Source organism: Melanerpes formicivorus, unplaced genomic scaffold, assembly GCF_026170545.1.
Source record: "Melanerpes formicivorus ecotype bairdi unplaced genomic scaffold, bMelFor1.0.p_v2 SCAF_376, whole genome shotgun sequence".
Taxonomy (NCBI): Eukaryota; Metazoa; Chordata; class Aves; order Piciformes; family Picidae; genus Melanerpes; species Melanerpes formicivorus.
In genome coordinates this window covers 1-23381 of record NW_027142728.1, presented here as the reverse complement: position 1 = coordinate 23381, position 23381 = coordinate 1, and the positions used below count along the sequence as shown (strand labels likewise).

At 43.9% G+C, this 23381-nt stretch overlaps 1 protein-coding gene across 1 annotated transcript; it reads right to left on the bottom strand.

The window, feature by feature from the left end:
• Nucleotides 1–343: 343 nt before the first annotated feature.
• On the bottom strand, nucleotides 344–2603 carry EPOP (elongin BC and polycomb repressive complex 2 associated protein). Its single transcript, XM_068170404.1, is given in 4 exon segments — nucleotides 344–1735; nucleotides 1737–1985; nucleotides 1987–2507; nucleotides 2510–2603. Coding segments are annotated over 4 exon segments (2163 nt in total). The 5' UTR covers nucleotides 2568–2603; the 3' UTR covers nucleotides 344–400.
• Between the last annotated feature and the right edge of the window lie 20778 nt (nucleotides 2604–23381).

Sequence of the window (23381 nt, the reverse complement as noted above, 5' to 3'; positions counted from 1 at the left end):
GACACCGTCACAAACGCCGATCATTAAAAAAAACCCCATCAATTCCATCCCCTCTGCCTGGAGGAGGGAAACACCCCCCCTCCCGGCCCCTGTTGTGCGACCCCCGATCCCCCAGCCGAAGCCAAGCACACGCTCACTCCTCCTCACATCCCCCAAAACTCTCCCGCACCTCCCTCATCCCGCCTGGCTCCTCCGGGAATCCCCCCTCCCCACGCGAGGACCCCCGATTTGGGCGACCCGAGGGCTCGGAGGGATCCTTCCCCCTCCCACCCATACACCCCCAGGGCCACCCCATCTCCTCCCGACACCCACCCCCCCACCCCCCCACCCGCCGACCCCCTCTCCCCTCGCAGCTCTCATCTGTTGCATGTAAACCTTTCCTCCGGGCCGTCCGCAGTCCTTAGAGATCCTCCAAGCTATAGCCCCGGAATTTGAGGCTGGGGGGCACGGGGATGGCGTTGCCCCCCAGGTGCCAGCTCCACAGAGGGTGAGTTTTGGAGAGAACCCAAGAGTTTTTAACCCCTAGGGAAGAGGCAGGACACAAATCCCCATCTTCCCCCACGACCAAGGAGGGAATGCACGGGAAGTTGCCCATGAGGCTGAAGGAATTCCGAGGCGGGGTCGGCCCGGCGCTGCCGAGGCGTTTGCAGGGAGTGTTTCCCTTCCTGGAATTCCTCCTCGGAGTCTTTTGTGGCCTCCCTTTCGAGGAGCTCTGTTGCCTTTCTGCCCCAGTGCCCCTGGCAAGGCGTCTGCGCTTGGCATTCCTTTCCGAGCCACTGCCTCTCAAAGCTTTGTTTGACAAGGTGCTGGGGCTCTCTGCTCTTTTGGGACCGGGAGGGGGTTTGAGCTCAGCACCTTTCCCTGTCTCCGTCCTCCCTCCGTGCCGCAAACTTTTCCCGTCCAGGTTGAAGCCTTTGGCATAACACCACAGCTTGGACTGCCGGATCAGCCGGTCAAAGTGATCCCGACGGGGTTCCCCCGGGTCGGGAACCGATCCCAAGTTCTCCTCCCCAGGTTCGGGAGTTGGGGGGGTCGGGGCAGGCTCTCCCCCGGTTAAAGCTGCGTTTTGCTTCTCAGCCTGGTCACTGGGGCCTGAGGAGCTTCTATTGTTCGAGGCATCTTTGTGCAAATCCTTCCCTTTGGCGCAGGGCTCCGCGTCCCCAAAGCCGCCCTCCTTTTGTTGCTGAGCCCCCCCAGGGGTGCTGCTTGGGGAGGGAGGGGGGGAGGAGGAGGAGGAGAAGGAGGAGGAGGAAGGGGAGGCCTCCTGCTTTGCGTAGAGCTCCGGCAGCGGCTGAACCCCCGAGCCCAGCGCTGCGGCCGGGCTCAAAGTTTCCAAAGTTGATGCTCGCAAAGTCCTGGCCCAGAGATGCTGTGAGAGGAAGAGGAGGTTGGGGTCGGGACGAAGGGTTTTGCCTACGCACGGAGGGGGTTCGGCAGGACGCTCCTCACTGAGGGGTTCCCGGGGAGGCTGCGGTTGGAAGCGGGGCAGAGCCGCCTGCCTGTACCGGGTGCTCTGCACCGAGTCCCCGCTGCACAGCGAGCTGCTCTCCGACTCCGAGGAGCTGCCTTCCTCGCTGCTGCATGAAGTGTCCCCTTCCTCCTCCTCCTCCTCTTCCTCTTCCTCCTCCTCTGACGAGTCGCTGGAGGTGGCGGGGCTGGACCCACCGAAGTCCAGGCTGGAGTCCGAATCGCTGGAGTAGCCGGCGGAGGTTCCCTGCCTCTTGGAACCGGGAAAAAACGGAGGAGCGGCCTTTCCTGGGGACCACGGCTCCTTTTTCCACCGGGAAGAGACCCTTGGCACAGCAGGAACCCCTCCTGCGCCGGCCTGGAGGGGCGAGCACGGCCGCCTGCGCAGGATGCGCGGCCCCGGGATGCAGCAGCGCCAGGTCTCGGGGGTACCCGCTCAGGACACCGGCGAAAAGCTCCCCCCGAGCCACCAACCCGCAGCCCTTCCGACCTCGGGGAGGCTTCTCAAAAGTGGGGGAAGGCCCTGTGGAAGGGCTGCGGAAGCAGTGGGGCCGGCTCCGAGCGTGGCTTGGGGAAAGCAGGGGACAGCTTTGGGGGGCCGGGGGCCGCGCAGCAGCCGCCGGCTCTGCAGGACGGCAGGAGCGGGGGCCGGGGGCAGGGGAAGAGCTCCCCCGGGTCCGGCAGCAGCAGCTGCTCCCTCCTCTTGCTCTTCCTTTTCCTTTTCCTCCTCCGGGGGCTGAGGCTCTTACAGGAGGTGCAAAGAGCCTCCAGGTCCGCTTTGGAGATGAGGGAACATTTCACAGCCCGGGTGGGCACCGAGTTGATGGCTTTGAGGGTCCGGAGCTCTTGGAGATCGCAGCGTCGGCTTTTGATCTTTAAAATTTCCATTTTTTTGCTGATGGTGGTCCTGGGGATATCCTTAAACAGGTCGCTGAGGACCTGGGCCAGAGCAAACATCTGGGTGCCATTGATTTGTAAGTATCCCAAGTTTATCCCTTCGATTTCTTGATAGCCAGCATGGAATTCCCCCGGCCTGGCTTCCCATTGTAATCCATGGTGGTTGGAACAATTCCGAAGGTCCCTTCGCAGGTCAGGAACATTTTGCAAGGAGCATTTACTTTGTCTCTTTCAAGAAAAAAAAGGACGAAAAAAGCAGGGAAAGGGGGAGGTGGGGTGGGGGCGGGGGGGGGCATTCAAAATAAGGACATATTTTGTTTCCACTCCCTGATCACACGCATCCCTACCCCTCCGGAGAGGTAGGGAGGGGAGGTGGGGGGAAGGAAAGAGGGAGGGAAAGGATAAAAAGAAGGGGAGGGAAAAAAGAAGGGGGGGGGAGAAAGAAAAGAAAAAAAAAAAAGAAAAGGGAAAAAAAGGAAAGAAAAAAAAAAGGAAAAAAAGGAAAGAAAAAAAAAGGAAAAAAGGAAAGAAAAAAAGGGAAAAAATAAGATAAAAAAGGGGGGAAAGAAAGAGAAAAAAAAGGGGGGAAGAAAAGAAAAAAGGGGGAAAATAAAAGAAAAAAAGGGGCGAAAAGAAGAGAAAAAAAGGGGAAAATAGAAAAAAAAGGGGAAAAATAGAAAAAAAAGGAGAAATCAGAAAAGGAAAAAGGGGGGGGAAAGAAAAAAGGGGGAAAATGAAAAGGAAAAAAGGGGAGAAATGGAAAAGAAAAAAGGGGAAAAATGAAAAGGAAAAAAGGGGGGGAAATAGAAAAGAATAAAAAACAGGGGGAAAAAGAAGATTAAAAAAAGGAGGGGTGGAAAGAGGGGGAAAAAAATCCCCAAACGAACCCAAAACCAAAAAGAGGGGCGGGGGGGGAAAAAAAATTAATCCAAAGCAGTCGATCTCCCTTTTCAAACGCTCCAGTCAATGGTTTTCAACATCTTCCAAGCACCCAATTCCTCCTCCTCCTCCTCCTCCTGCACCGGGACTTCGCTCCTCGTCTTCCCCCTCCCCAAGGGAAAAAAAAAATAAAAGAAGAAGAACCAAAAATTGTTTAAAAATACCCAAAAAAATTAAAATTAAAAAGAAAAAGGGATTAAAAAAAGAAAAGAAAAGAAAGAAATCAAAAGAAGTCAAACATCTCACATCTTTCAGGCTCCCCCCCCCCCTCCCCAAACCCCAACCACCTCCCACCCCGCGGCAGCGCAGCCCTCCCCACCTTCCACTGCCAAAATAATCCTCTTTTTTTTTTTCCTCCCCTTTTTTTATCCTCTTTCCTTCTTTTCTTTCTGGTTTTTTTTTCCCCTTTTTTTCCCTTCTTTTTTTTTTTTTTTTCCTTCCTTTTTTTTTTTTGGGGGGGGGGTGGGGGAGAAGGTAAGGAGGGGAAGGAATCAACAAGCAAACAGGGGGGTGAGAGGGTGAATTTTTTTTGCTGGGCAAAGCCTCTGAGATGCTTAAGCAAACAAAGCTCCTGACAAGAAGGGAGGAGGAAAAGGGGGATGGCAAAGGAGGGGTGGGGGGGTGGGGGGGGAAGGAATGGAAAAATGGTAGGGGGGGGTGGGATGGGGGGGAAGGGGTGTCCGGGAGGCAGGGGCTCGGTGCGGCTCCCACCTTCCTCGGGCTCCGCACTCGCGGCCCCTCCGCCGCGGCCCGGTATATTCTAGGGAACACCCCACGGAGCGTTCCCCCCACCACCACCACCCACCAGCTGATTGGGCAACTCCAGCGCCGTGATGTCACCAAACCCCAACATTTCACACGCACACCCCCTTCCATCCTCCCCCCCGCCCCCACCCCCGCCAATCCCCTCCGAAAAAAACCCACCCCAAACCAAACCACAAAACACCTTAGAAACCCCACGCACACACCTTTGGCTCGGACCGTACCAAACACTCCGCGCAAGAAACGCGGTTCCCCGGGGCGTGCCCGCGGCTTCACCGCCCCAAACCCCGCGCACACAATGGAGGCAGCCCCCGGGGGTGGGTTGGTTGGTTCCCCCCCCCCCCCCTCCCCCTTTTCACCCCCTATCCTTTTCCAAATAAATCCAAATTACATCGCGGCTCTCGAGGTGATGGCAGCGCGGCTGCCTCCGCTTTGTTTCCGCGCTTTTAGCTGGGGGGGGGTGGGTTTGGGGATTATTTTGGTTTATTGTATTTATTCCCCCCCTCCCCCTTCACCTAGGGGTTTTGCTCCTTCCCAAATTTACCCAGGGTGGAGTATGGGGGGGGGGGGGGGGAGGAAGGTGAGGGAGAACGGGGTGGGGAGGGCAGAGGGGAAGGGGGGGAGGGGGGGAAATTCGTGCGCGAAGCTATTTAATAAAGCGTGAAAGATATTACTCAGCTGCTCAAAAAAAAGCGGAGAGAGAGAGAGAGAGATTGACTCCGCGAGGATTCATCCTTCAGCCCGGCGCGGAATTCCTTATTAATTGCCAATTACTGTATTTATTCTCCGGGATCAGGGATCAAAGATGTGGCAAAGAAAAGCGATGCAAAGCTATGGATATCCTTGGGTTGGGTTTGGGGTTGGTGATTTTTTTGCTTTACTCACAAACGGGGTGGCTTTATTCACTTGGCATCTTTTATTTGTTGGGTTTTTTTTCCTCTTCCAAAGTCTTTCTTTTAAGGAAAGAAAGGGGGAAAAAAAAGGGGGTTAAAAAAAAAAAAAGGGGGGGGGAAGAAAAAAAGGGGGGGAAAAAAGAAAAAAGTGGGGGGAAAAAAAGAAAAAAGGGAGGAAAAAGAGAGAAGGGGTAAATAAGAGAGAAGGGGTAAAAAGGAGAAAAGGGGGGGGAAGAAAAAAGGCGAAAAAGGAAAAAAGACAAAAAAGAAGAAAGAAGAAAAATAAAAGAAAGAAGGGGAAAAGAAGAAAAAAGGGGGAAAAAAGAAGAAGAAAGAAAAGAAGAAAGAAGAAAGGAGAAAGGAGAAAGGAGAAAGGAGAAAGAAGAAAGGAGAAAGGAGAAAGAAAGAAGAAAGGAGAAAGAAGAAGAAAGGAGAAAGAAGAAGAAAGAGAAGAAAGAAAGAAAAAAAAAAGAGAAGAAAAGGAAAAAGACAAAAATAAGAAAGAAGAAAATACGAAGAAAAAAAGAAGAAAAGATGAAAAGAAAAAAGAAGAAAGAAGAAAAGTAGAAAAAGAAAGAAGAAAAAGGAAGGAAAAAGAAAGAAGGAAAAAGAAAAATAAGAAAAGAAATAAAAATTAATAAGAAAGAAGGAAAAAAAAGAAGAGGAAAAAAGAAGAAAAAGAAGAAAAAAAGAGAAGAAAAAAAGGAAAAAGGAAAAAAAAGAAGAAAAAGAAGAAAAAAGAGGGAAAAAAGAAGAAAAAAGAAAAAGAAGAAGAAAAAAGAAGAAAAAAAAGAAGAAAAAAGAGAGAATAAAAGAAAACAAAAAAAGGGGGGAAGGGAGAAAAAAGAAAAAAGGGAAAAGAGCTTTTAAAATAGACAAGGAAAAAAAAAAGATGAAAGAAAAAATGGGGGAAAGGGGTGACAAAAAGCATGAAAATTTTTAAAAAATGAAGAAAAATATAAAAGGAAAAAGAAAGGGAAAAAAAGAAAAAAGGGGGAAAGAAAATAGGAAAAAAAAGAAAAAGGGGGGAAAAAAAAGGAGGAAAAAAAAAAGAAAAGGGAGAAAAGGAAACATTTAAAAAAGGAAAAATAAGAAAAAGGGGAAAAAAAGAAAAAAAAGAGGAAAAAATTAAAAGAAAAAGAAATAAAAGGCAGGAAAAAAATGAATCTCGCGCTGTTCAAACTTTATTTCAAACTTTAAATCCCCCTCCCCCCGCAAAAAAAAATCTCTTCGGTGGTTTGGTGGTTTTGCTGCTGCCTTTCCCAAGCCGGGCGACGTTTTCCCCCGAAGTCAAGCTGCAGATTTCGCTCTCCAAGAGGTGGAAGGGGTTTGGGGAGGGGGTGGGGGTGGGGAGGGGGGGGAGAAGGAAAAAAAACCAACCCCCAAGCTCCAGCCCCCTTTTTTTACCCGAGCCGCAGCTCCATTGTCCCGGCCCCTCTTAGTCCTTTCTTCAACCTGAAGCTACTTGAGCGAAGTGGAGCCTCTGAGGCTGGGCCCGGGGTGGGGGGGGCGGATTTTAACTCGGGAGGCTAATTTGGGGGAAACTGTTACCTCGGAAACCTTTTTTTTTTTTGGGGGGGGGGGGGTTGCTTCTTCTTTCCCCCCCCCCCCGCCCCGAGGGGTGGGGAAGGAAGGGGAAGGAAGCTTCCACTCCGCGCAGCTCAACCTCCGCAGCCTTTCGACCCTTCGCTTGCGTCCCACATAATAAACAACACAAATAACGCGCTTTGCTTGGAGTCTTCCTCTTCTGGGGTGGTGTGGGTGGGTTGGTGGTTTTTTTTTTTGGGGGGGTGGGGGTGAGGGGGTGTTGGTGGGTGGGTTGGTTTTGCGCGCGAGCGCGGGTTTATGCGGTTTGAAAGGGCCCGAATCTGGGTAAAATGGGATAAATAATCGTTTGTTAAGGCTGCGCGCGTACGATCGGCCACGAAACGAGCCCGATTTAGCAGCGCTCCCGAAGGAGGAGGAAGAGGAGGAGGAGGAGGAGGAGGAGGAGGAGGAGGAGAAGGAGGAGGAGGAGGAGGAGGAGGAGGAGGAGGAAGCGCATTCCTGAGTACGCGTGTAAAATATATATATATATATAATTAAATGATTAACTCCCCCCAGCGCCCTCAGTTCGGGAGCGGAGGTCACCTATGATGGCTTCTACCTTCTCCCCTTCCCGAGGCAGGAATCGCTTCCCAGGGTGATTTACTTCCCCCTCCGCCTCCCCAGTGCCAGCACCCATGGGCGCCTCTCGGCTCCAACGCAATCCCTCCCTCCCCTCTCTGCCCCCCTCCCACCCTATTTTCCACCCCAACCCCACCACGTTTCACCCTCTCTCTTTTTTTCTGTTCCACAGGCGAAGAGTTTCCTGTGAGTAAAGTTCCTGCGGCCAACACAAACAGCAAATTCCTCTTTGTTTGGGGAGAGGGGAGAAAGGGGGCGGGAGGGGGGTGGGGGGAGGAAAGAGTTTGCATCGCGATGGACAGAAAGCGACCGGCTAGGGGGACAGCCTCAGCTTGTCGCCGTGGAAGGGAGCACTTAGAACTCCTGCTTGGAGCCAGCCTGCAGCTTCCTTCCCAAATATGAGTGGGTTGGGGGGGGGTGAGGGTTGGGGTGGGGGGGGCAGGGGGTGGCGGGGGGAGGAGGGGGTTTACTTTCCACATAGAAAGCCAGAGCCATTTTACCTATAGGCTGAGCTTTGCTCCCTTTGCCAGGCTGGAGGAGGGGAGGGGATTAAAAAGGAGCTGGCAAAGGGAAATGTCCCTGCCCGGTGGGGCTGCTCCAGCCGCGGGGTTTGCCGATGAAAGGAAACAAAACACAAGTTGAAGCAACCCAAGAAACATTTCCCATAGGGTTTTTTTTTGGGGGGAGGGTGAGGAAGGAGGGGGGGGGGAGTTTAGAGAGGAGCTGAAGCCTCTCCCCCCTTCGATCGCTGGCCAGGAGGAAATCACTCAGCAGCCGCGCACGGGAGAGTTGAATGTATGGAGACGTCACTGCCCAGGAAATCGCTCTCGGGGGGAGAGGGGCTGGGGGCTGGCGGGGATCTGGGTGAAGTTTAGCAGGGGATATGGGGGTGGGGTGGGGGGGTGGTCTCCGCGGAGGTGCAGGCAGCTCGGGGTGGGATATTGATGCGTGGATGTAGAGCTATGTAGATGGATCGATGGCTAAATGGAGAGAGAGAGAGGGATGGATGGATGGATGGATGGATGGATGGATGGATGGATGGATATGTAGATACATAAATATATCTATAGATACATAAATATATCTATAGATACATAAATATATCTAATATATAGATAATATAGACATATAGATCTATAGATCCATAGATTATCGATCCATACAGCCATAAACATATAGATTATAGATCCATCGATCCACAGAGCTATAAATATATGGATTATAGATGCACAGATCCATAGATATAGAGGTAGATAAATACATCTATAGATAATATAGATACACAGATCCATGGATATAGATTATAGGTGTCTAAATCCATAGATCTATAGGTAGATAAATGTATCTCAGACAATCTAGATATACAAATCCATAGATATATAGATTATAGATGCCTAGAGCCATAGATATAGAGGTAGATAAATAGATCTATAGATAATATAGACATATAGATCCATAGAAATATAGATTATAGGTGTATAGATCCGTAGATATATAGATACATAAATGTCTATAGATAATCTAGATATACAGATTCATAGATCTATAGGTAGATAAATGTATCTATAGATAATCTAGACATACAGATCCATAGATCTATAGGTAGATAAATGTATCTATAGATAATATAGACATATAGATCCACGGATATATAGATTATAGATGCCTAGAGCCATAGATCTATAGGTAGATAAATAGATCTATAGATAATATAGACATATAGATCCACGGATATATAGATTATAGATGTATAGATCCATAGATATATAGGTAGGTAAATATATCTATGGATAATATAGATAGGCAGATCCATAGATATATGGATTACAGATGTATAGGTAGTGCACTGGTGGTCAGGGTGGTGCTTCACAAGCTCTTAATTGCACTATAAATGCTCTGTGCTTCTCCTATAGGCATCCTTGCAGCCAGCCCAGCCCAGCCCCTCAGCCCTAATATCCTTCCTAGAGTATCCCTCCCTACGGTGTCCTCCCTACGGTGTCCTCCCTGCAGCATCCCTTCCCACAACCCCTTCCTCCAGCCCCTTTACTCCCCCCCCACCCCCCGCTTTTAATAACCTGTAGACATCTTTAGGTGTCCGATGGCTTTCCCAGCTCCTCGCTGCCAAGGTGACCACAGGCCTGGTGGGGAAAGAGCCACGGGATGGGCTCCCACGTTTGGGCTGGGTGGGGTTTGGGGGCTACCCTGCTTTCCCCCAGCCATGGATGCTGGGGGGGGATAAAAGGGGAAAGCAGAAGACCTGGCAGCCTCTGTGTTTATCTCTCTCTATTTCTGGCTCTGTTTGTTTGTGTATTTGTCTCTTTTTCTCACCCCTCCCCCCCCCCCCCCACTCCCCCCATTTGTGTGTTTGTACCTCTCTCTGTTTGGATATTTATGGGGTTGGATATCTCTTTATTTCTATGTTTGTGCCTCTCTCTATTTGTACATTTGAGGTCTCTTCCAACCTTGGTGATACTGTGATTTGGGGGGGTGGGGGTCGTGGGGGTGTTTGATATCTCTATAGGTCCATATTGGTCTATTTGGATATCTCTGTAGTTGTCTATTTACATTGCAGCCCAGCTATTGCTCCCCAGGGCAGAGGGGTGGTGCTGTTTCAATCCCCCTTATTCCATGAGGAGAGGACAACAGCTCGGGAATCCCCATGGGAATCTCCCCACCCCTCCCCCCCCTCCCCACTCCCCCACCCCGTGAGGCATTCCCTGGAGATTCCAACAGGAAAAGCCTTCACGTGTGGGGGATATCTCTGCTTTTAAGGGATTTTGGAGGAGCAGGATCCACCCTGCTCCCTCCCACCCCCCTTCTTCCACCCCTTCCCACTCTGGAGGGGCAGAAGAAGTGGGGGGTGGGAGGGGAATAAAGGAGGTGGGGGGGCTTCTCGGGGTGGTTTAATGCTCACGCACCGCCCCGGGTGGGCTGGGTTTGGCTAAGGTGAGCTTCTGCCTGACACGGAAGCGCCCACGAGGCACCCATGGGCGCAGGGTGGGGGGAGGAAAAGGGAGGTCCCCTGCGTGCCCGCAGCCTGCGTGGGTCAGGATCGGCTCCGCATCCCCTTCCCGCGGCTCCCGCGCAGAGGCAGAGCCGGAGCCGCTGTACAAAGCCCCTTCCGATCCCCCCTGACCCCAGCTGGGGCTTCCCCGGCGGGGGTGGGGGTGTTCACGTTGTTTCCCGGGCGCTTTATCTTCTGTTTGACCCGGTGGGAGGACATCAGAGCTTGAGGAAGGAAAGCAGAAGGAGGGGAAAAAAAAACCCACCCAAACCAACCACAACTCTGAAAATCCCAAAGAAATTGGGATTGTGCCGTTCAGGGAGAGGATTTGGGGGGCTGGGGCTGCTCTGCTCTGCTCTGCTCGGGTCCTGCATTTTCCAGGTCTCCCAGGGAAGCGGTGGGAGGGGGCAGACACGTTGGGTTTGCTCTGAAAGCTCAGATCTCCCTGGTGGCTCTCCTAGGTTCAGCATCCCTCGTAGAAAGCAGGGGGAGAAGGGAGAAAAATGGGGGGGGGGAACCCACAGGTGCCAGCAGGGGAGGGGGGGGGATTAAAAAAACCCAAATAAATTGGGAGAGATGCTGGTGAGGAGCTGGGATGAGCAGGGAGGAATTCCACTGAGGGAGGATTTACCACCCCCCAGCAAGAAAGTGATGAGAAGGCAATATTGGCTCGTCTGAATTATTTCCATCTCAAGGAATCTTCTTTTTTCCCCTCCAATTTGCTCCATTTTCAGGCCAAATCCCAAGAAATGAGGTAGCCAAAACGATGCTAAGATGCCTCCACGCAGAGACACCTCCCCCCCCCCACCCCCCCAAAAGAAGCAAGGAGCAGCCTGGCCGTGCCCCTCCACCCCTCGGGCAATGCTCCCATGGCGATTCCCATCTCGAAACCAACAGGGAGAGGTTGGAATTCCCACATCCTCACGGCTTCCCTGGGGCAAGATTGGGCTCAAGGCTCCCCACCGGCAGCCCCAGGCCCTCAGGGATGGGAAAGGGGAAAACAATCTCTTTGGTTCAGGTATGAGAGGAGTTTGCTAAGGAAAGGATGAAGATCCTGAGTACTTCTCTCCATTTCAAGCGGGTTTGAAGGGCTGACAAGCAGCTCACGGGGGGGATGGGGAGGGTGAGGATGCGCTGGAAGCAGCCCAGCACCAGGCACTGCTTAACCCCTGGAATATTTGGATCAGAGGCAGTTCCCCCTGACAGGTACTTAAGCTGTCCAGGCTGAAAACATTCCTACAAATCACTCTGGGATGTTCTGCAGGCTCCAGGAGGAGCAGAACCCAAACCTCATCAACCTGGCCTGGAGGGGCTGGGAGGGTAGTGTGGGGGGGTGGACACAGACAGAGGGACAAATCAAGGCCAGCCCGGAAAGGTGTGGAGGGAAGGGGGTGGAAATAGTCCCTGGCTGGCTTCTAACCTCCTCTCCCTGCTCCAGAAGCGCTACCAGCAGCTAGGAATTGCTAAAATGCTCTTTGAGGGAGTCAAAAGGCAGAGGGATTCCCACTCATTCCCATGGGATAGGGGCAGGGCTGGGGCTTGCTTTCCTACTTGTCAAGATCCCTGCCTTATTTCCATAATTCCTCTCTCGTTTTGCTCTTGTCAAGAATTCCCTCTTATTTTTTAAGGATCTCCCTCATTTTTAAGGATTTCCCTCCTGTTTTTAAGGATTTTCCTCATTTTTAAGGATTTCCCTCTCATTTTAAAGGCTTTCCCTCCCATTTTTAAAGGATTTCCCTCATTTTTAAAGGCTTTCCCTCCTCTTTTTTAAGGCTTTCCCTCCTGTTTGCTCCACACTCTCAGCTGCTGCCAAGATTTCTCACTCACAGGTTGAACTTCCTCTCTCATTCCCAAGATTTCTCTCTCATTCCCAAGATTTCCCTCTTCTTTCCAAGTTTTTCTGCCCCATTTGCCAACATTTCTCTCTCCTTCCCAACATTTCTCTCTCCTTTTCACTATTTCTCCCTCTTTCCCAACATTTCTCCCTCCTTCCCAACATTTCCCTCTTTTTCCCCCAAGCCTTCTTTCGTATTTCTCAAGATTCCTCTTCTATTCCCAACATTTCCCTCTTCCTTTCACTCTCCTCTTAAAAGTTTCCCCTCTCATTTCCAGACTTTTCTCTCATTCCTCAGTTTTCTCTCTTGTTTCTTTTCCAGAGCTTCTTTCCTAGTTGGTGAGATTTCTCTCCTATTCCCAGGATTTCCCTCGTAGTGGTCAAGATTCCTCTCTTATTTCCCAATATTCCTCTTTTATTCCCAAGATTCCTCTCTTATTCCCAAGACTTTTCCCCAATTTCTCAAGATCCCTCTTTTACTTCCAAGATTTCTCTCTTCCTTCCAAGATTTCTCTCTTCCTTCCAAGATTTCTCTCTTATCTGTCAAGACTTCCCTTTTATTTCTCAAGATTCCTCTTTTATTTCCAAGACTTCCCTCTCATTTTCACTACTTGTAAAGATTTCCCTCTTATTTCCAAGCTCTCCTTTATTTCCAAGCTCCCTCCCTTACTTCCAAGCTCTCTCCTTTATTTCCAAGCTCTCCTTTATTTCCAAGCTCCCTCCCTTACTTCCAAGCTCTCTCCTTTATTTCCAAGCTCTCTCCCTTACTTCCAAGCTCCCTCTTCTATTTCCAAGCTCTCTCCCGTACTTCCAAGTCCTCTCCCTTACTTCCAAGCTCCCTCTTTTACTTCCCAAGCTCTCTCCCGTACTTCCAAGCCCTCTCCCTTACTTCCAAGGTTCCTCTCTTACCTCCCCAACTTTTCTTCCTCGTTTCCCAACATCTCTCTCTCCTTCCCCCAGATTTTCTCCTTTTACCTCCACGTTGTGAGCAGCACCCAACCAAACCACCCCGCTCCCCTCCTCTCTCCCCATCCTCCATCCGAACCCCAGGCCTCTTGCATCCCAACGGGATAATCTTTGCATCAATCCCGCTGCTCCTTCAGGAATGCTTTGAGTTCATCCCAGATATTCATTTGCACACTTTTTAAAGAGGCTTCAGGCAAAGCAGAAGCTGAGGAGCAGAGCATCGCGGAGCAGAGCAGAGCATCGTGGCCATGCAGGGCTCCTGCCCATCCACACCAGGTTGGGATCATTCCCTGGATGATGCAAGGAATTCTTTGGGAGATATTTGGAGGTTTTTTTTTGGGGGGGAGCCTTTGTTTTTCTTTTGGCTTTTGCTTTAGGTAAAACCCTGCTGCAAACAAAAGCAGGTTTAGAACGATGCAAATCCTTCTCCCTCTCCCTTTTGTTTCAAGACACAAAAGCCAGCGAAGTGAGTTGAGGTTGGAAAGAGGCTGAAGGTTGGGGGATGGTCCTCCTCCTCCTTCTCCTCCTCCTCCTCTTTTTTCCCCTTTTCCTCCCCCAGGAAAAAAAAACAAACAACACGGACTCGGGATGAAAAAGAGACAGAAGAAGCCAAACAACAACAAAAACAACCTGAAAGTGGGCGATCAGCTGAAACCTGGCAGGGTTTAACCTTACGGGAGAGGCCTAGGGGAGAGCGGCAGACCGCAGCAGACCAAATGGTGCTACCCCAACCGCCCTTTGCAAAGCTTTCCAGCCTCGCTTGGGGTAAAACCGAACGATTTAAGGCAAAGGCAAGAGGCAGCGGGGGGGGGGGGGGGAAGGCAAATCCCGGGAAGCAGATCCCGAAAAGTTGGGGGAAAGGAGCGGTTGGGTTGAAATCAGTCGAATTGTCTTTGCCCTGGGGGTTGGGGAGAGGCTTTCTTGTGAGGGTTTTGCTGGTGTGGGGCGAGGAGGAGGAGGAGGAGGAGGAGGAGGAGGAGGGTGTCCCAGTTGAGGAATTCACCCCGAGCCCACCACGAACATCCCAAGGTCCTCCCTAAATTTTCTGCTCGCTTTCTTCTCTTCCTTAATAAACCTCCTGTCACCAGCCCCCGGCACCAGAAACCGCAGCTCGGAGGAGCAGCTGAAGGAAATTAAAGAGCAATAAACACGGCCGAGGGGTGGAGCGGGGCCCGAAAATAAACCCAACCCAACCTCAACTGTTTATTTATTTACCCAAGCAAAAACCCAGCAAAAACTCCTGCCCCGGAGGGTCCTCCTGGCCGGGGAAAAAAAACCCGCGGAGAGGCTGGGAGCAGGGTCCCGGGGAAAGGCAGCAGCCTGAAGGGATGCAGCGGGGAAGCTGCGAGGGGAGAAGCTTCATTGTCCTGCTGCCTGCCAGCAGCCTGGCGAGCTAGAAACGAAGAGAGCTTGGGAAACCTTAGCTGCGGGCGTTGGAAACCCGAGTTGTGCACTGATTTTGGTGGGGTTTCTTTGCCGCAGAGATTGGATTCGATTTCTTCTTTTTAAATGGATTCTTTTACTTTCCCCCACCCGTGCTATTTGAATATTAAGATGGAATTTAATTTATTCATTTTTTATTTTTATTTTTATTTTTATATTTATTTTTATTTTTATTTTTATTTTTATTTTTATTTTATTTTAATTAAATTTATTTTAATTAAATTTTTACTTTTTATTTTAATTTAATTTTTAATTTTAATATTTTTAATTTTAATTTTAATTTTATTTAAATTTTAATTTTAATTTAATTTTTAATTCAATTTATTGTATTTTAATTTTAATTTAATTTTATTTTATTTTTTATTTTATTTTTCTTTAATTTTAATTTTTAATTTAATTTAATTTAAAATTTATTTTCTTTATTTTCAATTTCTTTTCTTTCTTTATCTTATTTATTTTTCATTTTTATTTATTTTATTTATTTATTTATGTTCTCATATTTATTTTTATTTATTTTATTTTATTTCTATTATTTCTTTTATTTATTTTATTTTATTTATTTTATCTTACTTATTTTCTTTCCTTTCTTTCCTTTCTTTCCTTTCTTTCCTTTCTTTCCTTTCTTTCCTTTCTTTCCTTTCTTTCCTTTCTTTCCTTTCTTCCCTTCCCTTCCCTTCCCTTCCCTTCCCTTCCCTTCCCTTCCCTTCCCTTCCCTTCCCTTCCCTTCCCTTCCCTTCCCTTCCCTTCCCTTCCCTTCCCTTCCCTTCCCTTCCCTTCCCTTCCCTTCCCTTCCCTTCCCTTCCCTTCCCTTCCCTTCCTTCCCTTCCCTTCCCTTCCCTTCCCTTCCCTTCCCTTCCCTTCCCTTCCTTTCCTTTCCTTTCATTATTTTCCTTTATCATTTTACCTCTTCTCTAGTTCATGATTTTCCTTTATTGCTATAGTTTTTCTCTTGTTTATTTGATTCCTTTCCTTATTTTAGTCTTTCTTTTATTTCTTCTATTTTTTTCCTTTCTTGATTTTCACCTTATTATATTTTATTATCTTATTCACCTGCTGGTTGTTTAAAAGCTGATTTTATTTCTTTTACAATATATGTTTTTTTAAACTTCATTCTTTTCCTTCTATTTTATTTTATGTCATTTTATGCTATTTTATTTTATTTTAATTATATTATTTTAACATTTTCCTTAGTTAAATTTTATTATTTTCCTTCTATTTTTAAATTGTTTTTCATTTTATTTTAGTTAAATTTTATTATTTTTCTTTTATTTTTTTAGTCTTTTTCATTTTCTTTTAGTTAAATTTTATTATTTTCCTTTTATTTTTAAATTATTTTTCATTTTGTTTTATTTTAATTTTATTATTTTTCTTTTATTTTTAGTCTTTTAAATTTTAGTTTAATTAAATTTTATTTTAATTAAATTTTATTATTTTCCTTCTATTTAAAAATTATTTTTCATTTTATTTTATTTAAATTTTATTATTTTTCTTTTATTTTTTAGTCTTTTTAATTTTATTTCATTTAAATTTTATTATTTTTTCTTTTATTTTTAGTCTTTTTCATTTTACTTTAGTTAAATTTTATAATTTTCCTTTTATTTTTAAATTATTTTTCATTTTATTTTAGTTAAATTTTATTATTTTTCTTTTATTTTTATCATTTTTCATTTTATTTTAATTTAATTTTATTAATTTTATTTATTTTTATTCTTTTTCTTTTATTCTTTTACTTTATGTTTATTTTATTTTTATGCCAATTTATTTTTATTTCATTGAAAATTTTCCTTTATTTTTACTTTATTGTTTTATTTTCTTCCCCCTCCAATCGCTTCAAAAGATTCCTTTTTTTTTGCTATTTCCTGCTTCCTTCCTTCCTCCTGGTTGTTTAACAGCTAATTTCCACCCCCACCCACCCCCATATTATTTTTACTTATTTCCTTGGTTACTTATTTCTCTCCCCCTGCTTACTTAAAAGCTGATTTCCCCCCCCCCTATTTATATTTATCCCTCCCCTGCTTATTTCAAAGCTGATTTTCCCCTATTTATATTTTTTCCTTTTTATTTTCCCCCATTTATCTTTTTCCTTCTTTTTATTTCCTTTCCCCCCTGCTTAATTAAAACCTAATTTCCCCCCCAATTTATTTTCCTTTTAATTTTCCCCCATTTATCTTTTTCCTTCTTTTTATTTCCTCCCCCCCTGCTTATTTATAAGTTGATTTTTCTCCCCCTATTTATATTTTGTCTATTTCCCCTCCCCCGCTTATGTAAAAGCTGAATAATAATGATAATAATGATAATAATGATAATTATAATAATAATGATGATGATAATTATGAGAATAATGATAATAATAATGATGATAATGGCAATTATAATGATAATTGTAATTATAATAATAATGATAATGATGATAACGATGATGATAATAATGATAATGATGACAATGATGATGCTAATAATGATAGTAATAATGATAAATAATTTCCCCCTTGTCTGAGCTGAATGAAACAATAATAAGCATCACTATTAACAAACTTATTGTATTTATTATATTAGTATTTATTATATTAATAATACTTTTCTTATATCATTAGTGATATGAATAAATTACATTAATAAATGTAGTATATTTAGCATTTATTAGTAATAGATAATAATTATTACTAGCAAATGTAGTATATTTAGCATTTATTAAACCAATAAACTATACTAATAAATGTATTATCGTACTGTTATTATTATTGTTACTGTTATTATTATTGCTACTGTTATTATTACTGTTACTGTTATTATTCCCTCCTTTAAATGTTGTTATTGTTATATTCCATTTTGTTATTATTTTTATTCCTTCCTTTAATTTATTGATTATAATAACAAATGTAACAGAGTATTATTATTATTATTACTATAATTGTTACTATTATTAATATTATTATTAATACTATTATTCATATTATTGTTACTGTTATTATTACTATTATTGTTACTATTATTAATAATATTATTAATACTATTATTACTAATATTATTACTACTACTAATACTATTATTACTATTATCATTATGCTTGTTATTAATGTTATTATTACTATTATTGTTACTATTATTAATATTATTAATACTATTATTACTAATATTATTACTACTATTAATACTATTACTACTATTAATACTATTATTACTATTATCATTATGCTTGTTATTAATGTTATTATTATTGTTACTATTACTAATATTATTAATGCTATTAATGCTATTAATACTATTAATACTATTATTATTACTCTTGTTATTACTGTTATCATTACTATTATTAATACTGTTATTATTACTATTATTATTACTGTTGTTATTACTATTATTATTACTTAGCTGAGTCTTGAAAATCCACCCCCCCACCCCCCCCCAAATAAGACAACCAAACGCATCAGGGCTGAGGAGGAGGAGGAGGACAAACGAGTTTGCAGCGGGGAGATTTCATGCCTCATTCCCAAAGAATTTGCCTCCTTCTCCCGGCGCCGTTTGAAGCTTTCCCCTACTCCAGCAGGGTTTGGTTGTTTCCCCCCCCTCTCCACCTCTCTCATTTCGGGTGGGGGGAGGCCTTAATCCAGGCTCTTCTCCTTTGACAGCACTAAATGTAACCCAACCCAGACCCAAGCCAACAACTAAACCCACCCCAAAAGCAACCAACTTCCCCTCCCCCTCCCCCCCCCCAAAACCCCCCTAATAAACCAAAGCCCAACCAGAACTAAATGACAAATTAATTAATAATCGAACCCCCCCCCCCAAAGGTTTTCCTCTTTCAGTTTGGCTGCAGAAACCCTTAATTTCTAATAAATAAATGGATAACTAAACAAAACGATTAATAAGTGATAGACCCCAAAGTGTTTGCTCCTTCAATACATTCCAGCTGCAGCCATCTTCGTTTCTACTCAATCAATAAGTCAATAACAGATTGATCAATACCAACCCCTGAAGCGTTTTACCTTTTAACACCTTTCAGCTGCAGAAGTCTTCACCTGTAATACATAAATTAATTAATAACAGATTAATAAAGTAATAAACCCCAAAGTGTTTTGGTTTTAACCCATTCCATCTTCCTTTCTAACCAATCAATAAATAACAGATTAATCAATACCAAGCCCTGAAGCCTTTTTCTCTTTTAACACATTCCAGCTGCAGAAATCTTCTCTGTAATATATAAATAAATTAATTAATTAATAACAGATTAATAAAGTAATAAAGCCCAAAGTGTTTTCTTTTTAACACGCTTCACCTGCAGCCATCTTCCTTTCTAATCAATCAATCACTAAACAAATAACAGGTTAATCAATACCAAACCCTGAAGCATTTTCTCTCTCAACACATTTCAGCTGCAGAAGTCTTCATCTGTAATATATAAATTAATAGCAGATTAATAAAGTAATAAACCCCAAAGTGTTTTCCTCTTTTCACGCATTTCAGCTGCGGAAATATTAGTTTCCAATAGATTAATAACAGATGAATCAATAAGAAGCCCTGAAGTATTTTCTCTTCCACACATTTCAGCTGCAGCTACCTTAATTTCTAATGAATAAAGAAATAACAGTGCTAATAAAGTAATAAACCCCCAAAACACTTTCCCTTCAACATATTTCAGCTGCAGCAATCTTCATTTCTAATCAATAAATCAATCAATAACAGATCGATCAATACCAAACCCAGAAGGGTTTTCCTCTTTTCACACATTTCAGCTGCAGCAATCTTCATTTCTAATAAGTAAATTAATTAATAACAGATTAATAAAGTAATAATCCCCAAAGTGTTTTCTCTTCAACACATTCCAGCTGCAGCCCTCTACATTTCTAATAAGTAAATCAATCGATAGCAGATTGATCAATCATTAAACCCTGAAGTGTTTTCTCTTTTAGCACATTTCAGCTGCAGCGATCTTCAGGTCCAATATATAAATAAATTCATTGATCAATCAATAACAGATCGATCAATACCAAACCCAGAAGTGTTTTCTCTTTTCACACATTTCAGCTGCAGCAATCTTAATTATTGAGGCATTATTATTATTATTATTATTCCCTCCTTTAAATTTCATTCAGCTCAAACAGGGGAACAACAACAACAACAACAACAACAACAACAACAACAACAACAACAACAACAACAACAATAATAATAATAATAATAATAATAATAATAATAATAACCTCAGCAAATTTCAGTTGCAGAAACATTAACTTTTGAGGAGTATTATTATTATTATTATTATTATTATTATTATTATTATTATTATTATTATTATTATTATTATTATTATTATTATTATTTTTAAATAATAACAACTATAATAACAACAACAATAATAATAGTTAATATTATTCATATTATTCCCCTGTTTGAGCTGAATGAAATTTAAAGCAGGGAATAATAATAACATCATTATTATTATTATTATTATTATTATTATTATTATTATTATTATTATTATTATTATTATTATTATTATTATTATTATATTTCAGCTGCAGAAATTTTTAACTTTTGAGGCTTATTATTATTATTATTATCACCTTTAAATAACAACTATGATGATGACAATAATAATAATAATAATAATAGCAAATATTATTAATATTTTCCCCCCTGTTTGAGCTGAATGAAATTTAAAGGAGAGAATAATAATAATAATAATAATAATAATAATAATAATAATAATAATAATAATAAAAAATATTATAATAATAACAATAATAATAATTTAAATTAGATATTATAATAATAATAAAAATTTAAAGGAGGGATTACTATTATTATTATTATTATTATTATTCCCTCCTTTAAATATTATTATATTATAATTATTATTAGTAGTATTTTTATTCCCGCCTATTATTATTACTATTAGTACCTTTAAATATATTGTTGTTATTGTTATATTCCCTCCTTTAAATATTTAATAATAATAATAATAATAGTAATAATGATAATAATAATAATAATGATAATAATAGTAGATATAATAATAAAAAAAATTAAAGGAGGGAATATAATAATAATAATAATAAAAGTAGATATAATAATAATAAAAAATTTAAAGGATGGATTATTATTATTATTATTATTAATTATTTCCCCTCCTTTAAAATAATAATAATATTAATATTAATAATAATTTAAATGAGGTTATTATTATTATTATTATTATTATTATTATTATTATTATTATCCTTTAAATATTACTATAGTAGTAGTAGTAGTATTTTTATTCCCTCCTTTTATTATTATTATTAATTCTTATTGTTGTTGCTGTTGCTGTTGTTTTTATTCCCTCCTTTAAATTCCATTCAGCTCAAGCCGGGGGGGGGGAAACAATAACAGCAACAATAATAATAACAACAACAACAATAATCATCATAACATATAATAATACAATAATAATTTGTATCATTATTACTACATTCTTATCATCATTCCATTAGCATTACTTTATTACTATTATTATTACATTATTAGGACATATATTATTATTATTATTACCTCGTCATTGTTATTATTGTTATAGTATATTGTTATTACTATTAGTAGTATTGATATTGCTTTATTAGTAGGTTATTAGTATTAATTAATTTAGTGTAATGGTATATTATTATTATTATTATTATTATTATTATTATTATTATTATTATTATTATTATTATTATTATTATTATTATTATTTATTATTATTATTATTATTATTATTCCTCCTCTTTCTCCTCCTCCTCCTCTTATTCCTATTATTCTTCTTTCTCTTCCTCTTTCTCTTCCTCTTTCTCTTCCTCTTTCTCTTCCTCCTCCTCCCTCCTCCTCCTCCTCCTCCGTTTTGGGGCTTCCCATGCCCCCCCCCTCCTTCCTCCCCCCCAAGCCTTCCCCCTGCCCTGTCAGTGCCTGACAAGTTGATTATTGTTCCGAATGGCTTCTCCCATTTCCCAGTCCTCTTCAAGGCCCTGATGTGGATTGAGAGCCTGACCAGTTGCTCACTGACCCGTGAGGGCTACACAATGACCCCCGCTGCCCCCGGCCTGACCCCCGGGACCCCCCGAAGGACTCAACCTCGCCCAAGAGGGCTTCAGATATGCAAAGCCGTGGAGCTTTTATGGGGCTTCGGGGAGGGCTTGGAGGAGGGGATGGAGGAGGCGGGGTGGGGGGGGGATGAAGGTTGCGAAGTGGGTGAGGGTTTCCTTACAGGCTCGCAGGATGTCAGGGGGCTGGAAGGGACCCAAAGAGATCATCGAGTCCAAACCCCCCCCCGCCAGTTCAGGACCTCAACCTCGAAATGGTTATTGTAAAGAACTATATTTAAGGGAAAAAAGGAGGTGGTTGAAAGAGTTGAGTCCTACAGGAGCCTGCTGCTGGAGGGGGATGCTCAGAGACCTTTTTGTTGTGGTTGTTTTTGTAGCCTAATTGGCGACAATAAAAAGGAGAAAAGCTGACACGGGGCTGGGGGTCTCCTCCCTGCCCTGCTCAGGAAATGTTGGCTCCCTCCCCAAAAGTTCCTCAGCTCGCTCCAGTTTCCTCCTCCAGGGAGAAAACTGAGAAGCCCCCAGGGAGAAGCCTCCTCGGGGGTCAGCTTCTTTTCCTTTCCCCCTCTCTCTGAGCATCCCCTTGGGAAGAGGGGGTCAGGGCACCTCCAAAATGGGGAAGCTTCTTCCCCTTTCCCTCTCTCTGAGCATCCCTTGGGAGGAAGGGGGTCAGGGCACCTCCAAAACGGGGAAGCTTCTTCCCTTTCCCCTCTCTCTGAGCATCCCTTGGGAAGAGGGGGTCAGGGCACCTCCAAAATGGGGAAGCTTCTTCCCCTTTCCCTCTCTCTGAGCATCCCTTGGGAGGAAGGGGTCAGGGCACCTCCAAAACAGGGAAGCTTCTTCCCCTTCCCTCTCTCTGAGCATCCCTTGGGAGGGAGGGGTCAGGGTACCTCCAAAACGGGGAAGCTTCTTCCCCTTTCCCTCTCTCTGAGCATCCCTTGGGAGGGAGGGGTCAGGGCACCTCCAAAATGGGGAAGCTTCTTCCCCTTCCCTCTCTCTGAGCATCCCTTGGGAGGGAGAGGTCAGGATACCTCCAAAATGGGGAAGCTTCTTCCCTTTTCCCCTCTCTCTGAGCATCCCTTGGGAAGAGGGGGTCAGGGCACCTCCAAAATGGGGAAGCTTCTTCCCTTTCCCCTCTCTCTGAGCATCCCTTGGGAGGAAGGGGTCAGGATACCTCCAAAATGGGGAAGCTTCTTCCCCTTTCCCTCTCTCTGAGCATCCCTTGGGAGGGAGGGGTCAGGGCACCTCCAAAAGGGGGAAGCTTCTTCCCTTTCCCCTCTCTCTGAGCATCCCTTGGGAAGAGGGGGTCAGGGCAACCTCCAAAACGGGGAAGCTTCTTCCCCTTTCCCTCTCTCTGAGCATCCCTTGGGAGGGAGGGGTCAGGGCACCTCCAAAATGGGGAAGCTTCTTCCCCTTCCCCTCTCTCTGAGCATCCCTTGGGAGGGAGAGGTCAGGATACCTCCAAAATGGGGAAGCTTCTTCCCTTTTCCCCTCTCTCTGAGCATCCCTTGGGAAGAGGGGGTCAGGGCACCTCCAAAATGGGGAAGCTTCTTCCCTTTCCCCTCTCTCTGAGCATCCCTTGGGAGGAAGGGGTCAGGATACCTCCAAAATGGGGAAGCTTCTTCCCCTTTCCCTCTCTCTGAGCATCCCTTGGGAGGGAGGGGTCAGGGCACCTCCATCCCTTGGGAAGAGGGGGTCAGGGCACCTCCAAAACGGGAAGCTTCTTCCCCTTTCCCTCTCTCTGAGCATCCCTTGGGAGGGAGGGGTCAGGGCACCTCCAAAAGGGGAAGCTTCTTCCCTTTCCCCTCTCTCTGAGCATCCCTTGGGAGGAAGGGGTCAGGATACCTCCAAAATGGGGAAGCTTCTTCCCCCTTCCCTCTCTCTGAGCATCCCTTGGGAAGAGGGGGTCAGGGCACCTCCAAAATGGGGAAGCTTCTTCCCCTTTCCCTCTCTCT